General features: G+C 43.9%; 1 protein-coding gene across 4 annotated transcripts; it reads right to left on the bottom strand.

Annotated features, from left to right (window-relative positions):
• Nucleotides 1–246: 246 nt before the first annotated feature.
• On the bottom strand, nt 247–3,286 carry LOC117594390. Of its 4 annotated transcripts, XR_004575670.1 has the most exons (7): nt 3,143–3,286; nt 2,905–3,031; nt 2,664–2,757; nt 2,182–2,505; nt 1,717–1,885; nt 1,493–1,614; nt 247–562 (listed from the first exon to the last, which is right to left on the bottom strand). XR_004575670.1 is itself a non-coding variant. In XM_034291703.1 (6 exons), exons 3-6 carry the CDS (start codon nt 2,374–2,376, stop codon nt 248–250), a joined length of 801 nt encoding a protein of 266 aa, XP_034147594.1. In that variant the 5' UTR covers nt 2,377–2,505; nt 2,664–2,757; nt 3,143–3,286; the 3' UTR covers nt 247. The 4 variants fall into 4 exon arrangements, 3 of the variants coding, with proteins under 3 accessions (XP_034147594.1, XP_034147593.1, XP_034147595.1); XM_034291703.1 differs by lacking the exon at nt 2,905–3,031; XM_034291702.1 differs by lacking the exon at nt 3,143–3,286 and having other exon boundaries at nt 2,905–3,054.
• Nucleotides 3,287–10,458: the final 7,172 nt, after the last annotated feature.

The following is a 10,458-nucleotide window of genomic DNA, read 5'->3' as shown; positions in this document are numbered from 1 at the left end:
TATAAACATTTTGAGATGACTGTTCACCTGAAGACAAATCAAAAGCGGGATTGCCATCAACAGCATGAAAACGGATCAAATGCTTTCGAAACCCAGAATAGGAGCAAAACTGCCGACTACAGCCATCTTGCGCACACAACAACTTAAACTTTAACGAAGGATAGAAACTGTGTGACTCTTAAATGAGCTATCAAAGAGTGGCTGTTTCCATGCAAACTTTTACAGATTAAACACTTTAACATTTAAACTAATTTAAAAGCTTTGCACGCAGTTCCCTTACTCTGGGAGACTCACTTGAAAGACCAACGTCTATGTTGTAAACTGTGGTCTGCAGGAAGGTAAAGAAGTTGACCAGGGCTTCCTCGTCGGACAAGTTGAAGACATAGTGAACTTTGAAAAGTTCATCAAAGGCACTTAAGGAGCTGGTTCCAGAGCAAGGGATAAGACGCTTGTCCACAACAACGTAAAAGTGGTCGATCCTGCCCTTGATCCTTCCTGATCCCAGTAGAAATGGCTGGTGGCCCTCCCTCCCACTGAGATGGCCTTCAATACTGGTGCAGGACTGAAAAAAAATAGATTAAACAAACAGGGGGAAAAAACTAATTACAATGTGAAATAATAAATGAATTAAACATGCTTTTGTTAACTTCCTCACATTTAAATGAACTAAAATAGAATTAAAATCAATAAAATAAAATATCTGACACACCTTGACCCAATATGTGCCTGACAAAACCAGTTACTTTGTGTATTACAATGAAAGGATAACCATTAAAGGAACACCCCCCACCACCAACAACATTTTTGTATCAGCCAAACCAAGCTATGTGAGTGACTTACTTCATTAGAACAAATAGTTGTACATGGAAATTCGAGACCTGTAGGTCAATATAATGCAAGTGAATGAATGCAATCAGTTAGAGATTTTAAAAGGTACATTTAGACTGTCACATTATGCAAGCAATTTTCAATCCTGGTCCTGACCAACAACTCTGCACGTTGCATGTCTCACTTATTCAACTAACCTGTTTCAGATCTTCACCTCATTAGGTAAGAGCTACATACACTAGACTGAAGGGTTAGTTCACTCAAAAATGAAAATGTCATTTACATACACTCCAAACCGGTATACATTTCTTAGTACTGCTGAACACAAAGGAAGATATTTTGAAGAAAGTTTGTAAACAGGCCACTTTGGGCAGCCATTGACTTCCACAATAGGAAAAGAAAAGTATTATGACAGTCAATGGCTGCCCAAAGTGGCTAGTTTACAAACTTTCTTCAAAATATCTTTGTGTTCAGCAGTAGAGAAATGTATACAGGTTTGGAACAACCTGAGGGTGACATTTTTGGGTGAGCTAACCTATTCTTATGCGTGTCAGGACAGAGAGACAAAATGTGCAGAGGCTTCAGTCCCCAAGGACAATTAATGAAAACCACTGCATTTTAGGGTTTATAACCCAAATCTTTGAAACAGCATTGTGAGTTTTACCTTATGAAAATGCACAAGTCTGTCAATTGCCTCTGTTGGACTGATCTTAGTCTTCTTCCTCCCTGGAGGAGGAGGCAGAAGATGCAACAGCAGCAGGACAGATGACATGTCACTGTCCCAATCTGAATGAGTAGATTAGGGTAATAAAAAAAAGCCTTAGTGCTCACAATAGCAAGAAACCAAAGCAAATATTAAATTATAACATCCTCACAAATCATGCCAACCATTTTCAGATCCTTGTCCACCAGCTGCATTGAGAAGACACCGAATTTCTGCTGTTGAAGTAAGAGACTTGGCTTCATTGATGATCTTTTGCTTGAATGCAGTCTCCCACCTCTTAAGAAACTTGTTGGATGTTTCAGCATTGAACAGCAGAGCAAAGTCCTGATTTATCTAATGACAAAGCATATTAACAAGATTTCTGAGAGGTTACTGGGACTTTTTTTTTTATCCTTTACCACCAAAATGGATAGTGTGCATGTTTTGATAGACTTTGAAAGAATTCAAGTAAATACACATTCATGATTTCTTAGTCTATCACTATGTCTGAAAGGCATGTACGAGCAAGTGTGATAAATATATGAACAAATAACTCAAAGTAGCAATTATGTTAAAGATTAAACAAAAGCAGGCATTTCTAAAATACACTTAAAACAATCTTTGAAAAGTGGAATAAAAGTTTTATTTACCAATCCTTTTACAACCAAATATCTTGGGAAAACATCAAGGACGTCAGCTGATCGGTCAGGATTATGGACCAGTTCTTGTCTATGCTTAAACGTTTCCTTCATCTTCTGCATTACTTCAGTTTCATCAGCTGGATGGACAAGGAAAGAAATTGCCTCTCTGCATGCATCTCCTTCAAGTTGTTGCACATCATCCATCCTCCTTCGTCAACTTGGTCCTCCACTTTCAGTCATCTCTAAGCGAACACGTTTTGGATTTTTCCTCGACAAAGTTTTAAGGCGCCAGGAGATGAACCCCGTTCCCTTTTCCGGATCGTAGAAATGCTCCTGTCAAAAAAGACGAGAACACTAATCTGAACAAATTATGTCATTATGTTATATACAATTTATAATAATAGACACTTCTATTACATGTCACAAAAAAGGAGCATATAACATGTCAAACTAGATTGTGTTTCAAGTACATCAATACAAACGATTCTTACATAGCCCTTTGCTGAAAATGGGTCTTTCAGGCTAGGAAAGAGAGAAATAATGCCCAAAGCATAAGTTTCCCGCTGTTTGTGGGCGGGGATCCTCCTGCAATTTAAAAAAATAAAAATAATAATAATATATATATATATATATATATATATATATATATATATATAGTCATGGTCAACAGTCTTGTTTTCTACATCAATTGACAGCTGTGTGTTTTATTGAATTTGTGCTTAAAAGTCTTACCCATGAATTTCTGTCATGTGACTGACAACAATATTAACAAGCTGACGTCTGGTGCTGTGCTATAAAGTTTTTGTTGTCTGGTATTCTTCAAGCACTTCCTCACCACCAGATTTTTTTTCCAGTGCATCTTGGACAGTCGGATTAAACATTGACCACAATACAGTTGAACACATGAAGACTAATAAAATGGTGAAAATATAGGGAGAAGTTAACCATAAGGAAAAACATGCATACATACCTGTTTTGCCTTTTCAGCGTCTATGTTAAAACTGTTGCTGACCATTGCTGTTTGATTTTCCACTGCGCTCTCGGGCTCTTCATGGTCAGTTGAAGAGAGTGAAAGAGTGTCAGTGCATGTGCTGGGGGTTGAGGTTCTTGTCGGTGAAAACTCTTGACAGAAAAAAGGTAAACATAATTTTAATGTTTTCTTTAAAGGCATTAAATCAAACAAAATCTCATGTTCTTCTGAAGCAATCATTTTCCATCACAAATAAAAATTAAAGTGTTAGTTTAACAAAAAATGTAAAATGTCATAATTACTCTGTCATGGTGCGGTGAGCCCTGCTGCATTGGAGCAGCAGCCAGTGCCCCCTGCTGCATTGGAGCAGCAGCCAGCGCCTCCTACCTGCCAGCAGCGGCAGTCACCGCCCCCTGCTGCATTGGAGCAGCAGCCAGCGCCTCCTTCCTGCCAGCGGCAGCAGCCAGCACCGCCTGAGGCCGAGGAGGAGTGGCCAGCACCGCCTGAGGCCGAGGAGGAGTGGCCTGCACCGCCTGAGGCCGAGGAGGAGTGGCCTGCACCGCCTGAGCTTGCCGGGGAGGAGTGGCCTGCACCGCCTGAGCTTGCCGGGGAGGAGTGGCCTGCACCGCCTGAGCTTGCCGGGGAGGAGTGGCCTGCACCGCCTGAGCTTGCCGGGGAGGAGTGGCCTGCACCGCCTGAGCTTGCCGGGGAGGAGTGGCCTGCACCGCCTGAGCTTGCCGGGGAGGAGTGGCCTGCACCGCCTGAGCTTGCCGGGGAGGAGTGGCCTGCACCGCCTGAGCTTGCCGGGGTTTGGCTGCCACCGCCCTCTCCTGTCCCGGCCGCCCCAACGCCCTCTCCTGTCCCGGCCGCCCCGGCCCCTCCTTCGGCTCTTCCGGCTACCGACCCACCGTCGGCTCTCCCGGCCTCTGACCCTCTGCCGGCTACCGACCCTCCGTCGGCTCTCCCGGCCTCTGACCCTCCGCCGGCTACCGACCCTCCGTCGGCTCTCCCGGCTCCTGACCCTCCGCCGGCTCCTGATCTTCAGCCGGTTCTGCCTCCCCGGCCTGTCCCGACGGCTCCGCCACCCTGGTTAGTCTCGGCTGTTCCGCCCCCTCGGCAGGTTTGTGCCGATGGGGGTACTGCGTTGCCCCGCCCCCCCTCCCTTGGGCTGGGGTTCGTCTTGGCCCGTCCGGTGGCCGGGCCTTTGGGGGGGGGGGGGGTACTGTCATGGTGCGGTGAGCAGCAGCGCCACCGTGCCATAGTTTCTCAGTTTCCATTTCTCACGAACACATCCCAGACTGTCACATGTTTTCAATCCTCCACACCAGGTCCCAATTTGAATCGTTTGTATGTGTATATATATATATATATGTTTCCCCTCTGCTCCCCACATTGTGGCTCATTGTGCTTGTCATGTTTGGATGTTGTGTGTGTTGCCGTTTATTGTAAGTACTTGTACCATTTCTTATAGTCGTTTTTGCTGCTTTAGTCAGCCCTTTGCTTTTGTGTGTTTTGCTCGGTGTTTGTTTATTTCTTATAAACTAAAGACTCAACACTGACTACACCTGCCTGCACCTGGTTCCTTGCTCTTGCAACACTGCACTACACCACCGTTTGTGACATACTCACCCACATTACTTAATACATCCATTTATCTTCGGAAAGGCAGATAGTTTGGCCAAAAATTATATTAAACCCATGATTTACTCACCCTCGCCGTTTGAGATGCAATCATTTTTCAGACGAACACATTTTCAGTTATTTTAGAAAATGTCTTAGATCTTTCAGTGGTTATAATAATAATAATAATAATAATACATGGGATTTATATAGCGCTTTTCAATGACCCAAAGACGCTTTACAAAAACAAGCAAAACAAAGAACACTGAGAAATAAAATATACAACAACAAAGGGGCTATGGGAAGGCTTGTTTAAACAGAAATGGCTTAAGGCGGAGTCGGAAGGTGTTAAGAGAGTCAGAGTCAAGGATGGATTGTGGCAGTGAGTTCCAGAGCCGGGGAGCAACCCTGGAGAATGCCCTATCACCAAAGCTCTGTAGCTTGGATCTGGGGATGATGAGGTGGCCTGCTGTACAAGAGCGGAGTGAGCGTGAAGGTTGATAGTGTTGAAGAAGGTCCGAGAGGTAGGGGGGAGCAAGTTTGTGGAGGGCTTTGTAAGTCAGGAGGAGTATTTTGTATTCAATGCGCTGTTTGACAGGGAGCCAGTGAAGCTCACAGAGGATGGGGGTGATGTGCTGCCAGGACTTTGAATGAGTAAGAAGCCTCGCAGCAGAGTTTTGAACCATTTGGAGCTTATGGAGGTATGAGGAGTTGATGCCGGACAAGAGGGAGTTACAATAGTCAAGACGGGAGGAGATGAATGCATGAATCAGAGTTTCAGCTGCAGGTGGGGGGAGGGAGGAATTGAGTTTTGCAATGTTACGAAGATGAAAGAAAGATGATTTGACAGTCTGTTTAATGTGTTGCTCGAAACAGAGGGTGGAGTCAAGGATGACACCAAGGTTGCGAGCACAGGGGGAAGGAGAAACTACAGTGTTGTCAATGGTGAGAGAGAATGTGCCAGTTTTACTAAGGGTGGATTTGGTGCCAATGAGAAGAAGTTTTTTCACTGTTGAGTTTGAGGAAGTTGTGATGCATCCATATTTTTATTTCAGAGAGACATGATTCAATATGGGCCAGAGGTGGGTTGGTGAGAGATTTGGTGCTGAGATAAATCTGTGTGTCATCAGCGTAGCAGTGGAAATTAAGGTTGAAGTGGCGGAGGATCTGACCAAGGGGGAGGATGTAAATAATGAAGAGTAAGGGACCCAGAACAGAGCCCTGGGGGACCCCCTGCGTGACTGTAGATATTTCAGATTTTTGGTGACTGAGGGAGATGTAATGGGTTCGATTTGTGAGGTAGGTTTGCAGCCAGGAGAGTGCGGTTCCCTCAACACCCAGACCCCTGAGCCTGGTGAGGAGGATCTGGTGGCTCACGGTGTCAAATGCGGCACTCCAGGAGAATAAGGATGTTGAGGGAACCAGCATCAGCAGAGATGAGGAGGTCATTGACAACTTTGAGTAGTGCAGTCTCTGTGCTGTGGAGTGGGCGGAAACCAGACTGGAGGGGTTCAAACAGGTCATTGTGAAGCAGGTGTTGTTGGAGTTGAGAGGCAACCGTCCTTTCCAGGGTTTTGGCAAGGAAGGGGAGGTTGGATATCGGGCGGAAATTGTTCAGGATGGTGGTATCTAGTCCAGGCTTCTTTAAGATGGGAGTGACAGCAGCAGTTTTATAGATGGACGGGACAATGCCATGGGTGAGGGATAGGTTAATGATGCGTGTGATGTAGGGACAGAGTGCAGGCAGGCAGGCTTTAATAAGAGAGGCTGGAATGGGATCAAGGGAACAGGAAGTTGATTTGGACGAGAGTATAATTTTGGTGATATAGTCAGAGTCAATGGGGGAAAATGTATGAAGGTGAGTGCGAAAGACAGGCGGTGGACAGAGTGAGTAATCAGCGGTTGGAGAAAGGGAACAGGGAAACTGACCTAACAGTGATGCATTGATTTTTTTGATTTTGTCTTTGAAGAATGAAAGGAAAGTGCTGGCAGGGAGAGTATGTGAGGTATGGTTGTTATGGCGAGGCTGAAGTAGCTTGTTGACTGTTGAGAATAAGGTATGCGAGTTCATATTAGAGCTACTGATAATGTTGCAGAAGTAGGAGGACCGAGCAGTACTGAGGGCATCTCTGTATGTAGAGAAGTGATGTTTGTATGCTTCGGTGTGAATAGTGAGCCCCGTTGATCTAGCCAGGCGTTCCAGGCGTCTGCCAACCTGCTTCAGAGAACGGAGCTCAGGAGTAAACCAGGGAGATGAAGTGGTGAATGAAACATGCTTAGCTCTAAGTGGTGCCAGAGTGTTAAGGGAAGAAGAGAGAGCGCTGTTGAACTGATTTGCCAGATCATCAGGGTTGTTGGGAGCATGTTCCAGGGGTAGTGCAGAGCAAATGGCAGTGGAGAGATGGAGAGGGTCAACAGCTTTGATATTACGGAAGGAGATTAGACGCTTATCAGTGTTGTGGGGTATTTTGGAGAAGAAAGAAAAATGTAAAATCTTGTGATCAGACAGGGGGAAAACAGAAGGGGAAATATCTGAGAGGTTAAGGCCGACAGAGCAGACAAGGTCGAGTGTGTGGCCCTTAATGTGAGTGGGGCAAGTTTGGAGTTTGGTGTGTCAACATGAATATTCATATCACCGAGCAGGAGTAGGTGGGGTGAGGAAGGAGTAATGATTGTGAGTAGGTCTGCTAGATCAGATACAAATGATTCATTGTGTTTTGGGGGACGATATATAAGAATGGTGGTCAGGGAGCATGATGCTTTGAAAGCAATGTATTCAAATGAGGAGAATGAGGTAAATGACAGTTCAGTTAATTTGTTAGTGGAATTGTATAATACAGCTAGGCCACCACCACGACCAGTGAGACGGGGGTGGCACAGATAATTGTAACCAGGGGGAGTAGCTAAATTGAGTGATAAAAAATCATCTGTCAGTTGCCAGGTTTCCGTGAGAAAAAGGAAGTCCAGTTTGTTATCCAGTATTAATTCATGTAGCAGTGGAGCTTTATTGTTAATAGAACGGGTGTTGAGGAGAGCAAGATTGGTAGTTCGACAGGGTGCAGTGGGGGTGCAGATGGTCATAGGTTGGAGGGGGCGAAGAAAAGAATGATTTATAGTTTGATATGGAGGGTATCTAGGAGGACGGGACTGAGACCATATGGAGATGATGTTGCTATAGGTGTTAGAGTTGGTAGACCAGTTACGTCGGGAGCCTCGATGTTGATAGAGACGTCTACAGAAAATGCCAGACGCACGGGCACGCTGGGTTACAACAGGAGGAGGTGGGTAGTTGTTATTCAAAGCTAGTAGATCCAAACGGGAGTAGAATATTATAGGAGGACGAATGTTGGGTGTGAGCCTTAATAATCCAGGGTACAATGTCAACAGCAGAAGCAGGTGGAGGTATGGTTGCTGATACATGGCAAAGATTATGGATCCAGTTGAGTTGACAGAACAATCACACGGAAACACAAGACAGACTATAAAACCTACCTAGCCAGTACCAGACCCTGGCTGCTAAAAGACCCCACAGCACACACAGCCCTCACCAGTAGACAACAGAAAAAAAGACAGTGGTGACTTACTCAGAGTAAGTCGTCTGCTGGAGCCCAGGTCACAACAAACAGGTGAAGACCAGGATGACACAACGCAGGCCAAAGAGGGATATATGAACTGTAGAGCTAGCCAGCCAGCAATGTGGTAGTCTGGAGGAAAGTATGAGCCAATCAAGTTTAAAACGTGTTTCAGGTGAAATCCGGTGTGATGTTGATGTTATCAAAATGCAGAGGTGTCCATTGAAGTGGAATAAAATCGGAAGTCCTTCAACACAGTTCAACGCGGTTGTAACATTAGCGTTTCGGCTACCCAGCTCACAAACCACGCCAAGATTAGCTACTAGCTTTATGATGTTAGAGATTTTTCAAAACGAGGCAGTCGACTGATGTCCAACTTCACATCCAGAATAGCCAGAGGGTAAAGACAATAACATAAAGCAAACTCATAAAAACAAAAGACAAACAATACGTTACAAGGACAGTTTCTAAGGAAAAGCGGCAATTCAGAAACAACGCCAGCAGATACTCTCCCCGGAAGTCAAACGGACAAACGGACTTCTATAATGAGAAGTTATGGGGTCCACCTCCTTTAAGTCCCAAAAATGTGCATGCATCCTTCACAAAGGTAATCCATCCGGCTCCAGGGGGATAAACGAAGGCCTTCCGAGGGTATTCCGTGCGGTTTTGTTGTAAAAATATACATATTTAAAACTTTATAAAGCAAAATAACTGGCTTCCGGTAACTGTTCACGGAAGCTGGATCCTGGAGTATGACGTAGGACGTAGCGTAGGAAGCGTTGTGACGTGGAACGAACAGAGTTTTAATTTTTTTATTGAACATATATTAATGTACAAACAATATGGCAATAACAATGGTTCTTATCCTTAAAACATACAAAACAGGTGCAGGTATCGAACAGAGTTTTATTTTGCTCTCTGCGCTGTCACGTTCGTTTCACGTCACGACGCTTCCTACGCTACGTCCTATTCCAGGACCCATCTCCTGTGAACGTCCGTCAACCGCTACCAGTTATTTTCCATTATAAAGTTTTAAATATGTCTATTTGTATTTTTACGACAAAAACGCACGGATTACCCTTGGAAGGCCTTCGTTTATCCCCCTGGAGCCGGATGGAACACTTTTGGGAAGGAAGCATTTACATTTTTGGGACTTGGAGGTGGCCCCTTATAACTTATTATATCCACTGAAAGATCCAAGACATTTTTTTTAAATAACTGATGTGTTCATCTGAAAAATGATTGACATATGTATCTCAAACGGCATGAGGGTGAGTAAATCTTGGGGTTAAATAACATTTTTGGCCGAACTATCCATTTAAGATATTTCTGATGGAATCAGAGCTTTCTGAACCATCCATAGGCAGCTACATAATTGCAACTTTCAAGGCCCAGTGCTGTGCTGCCCTTTACTAATTAGATGGCGTAATGGAAAGCCATGGGAGAGATATTGTTGAATAAAGTAGTTACTTTTGCCCACTGAAAGTATTCTAGTCACTTTATAACATTAAAGTTGAACCACTGGAGTCACACAGACTTATTTTAATGTCTTTACTACCTTTCTGTGCTTTGAAAGTGGTAATTACGTTGCTGCACATTATCTCTGATTTCATCAAAAATCTCTTAATTTGTGTTCTGAAGATAAACAAAGGTCTTACGGGTTTGGAATAACATGAGGGTGAGTAATTAATGACATTTTAATTTTTGGGTGAACTAACCCTTAAAAATAAAAATTGTAAAGATAAACATACACCCTTGTAAGTTCTCATTCAGCTATATCTAACTGCACTAATATATATATATATAACTATACCAGATCATTTTGTCCACTTATTCATCACTGGATCTCAAACTCATGTTCCCCGTTTTATATATTAACCCAAACAAATCAGTGACAATATTCAATAAACTGCTAAAAACTCATAAGTGAACACTTAATTGTATCCTGCTAATGTTGTAGCCTGGACTATTTTCGACAATGTTTGCATGATTAGCACCTCTCATGTTACTGCCGACTCGTGATGAATCCCTTGTTGTATTAGTGTCTGTTAAAGGTAAATGGCGTTTCTCACCCACATGCATTTTGTCCCCAGGATAATTACACTGGAGTCCTCGAAAGTATGT

This window comes from Esox lucius, chromosome 4 (assembly GCF_011004845.1).
Source record: "Esox lucius isolate fEsoLuc1 chromosome 4, fEsoLuc1.pri, whole genome shotgun sequence".
NCBI lineage: Eukaryota > Metazoa > Chordata > Actinopteri > Esociformes > Esocidae > Esox > Esox lucius.
Note: the sequence above shows the minus strand (reverse complement) of the source record. Positions and strands in the feature narration are given on the sequence as shown.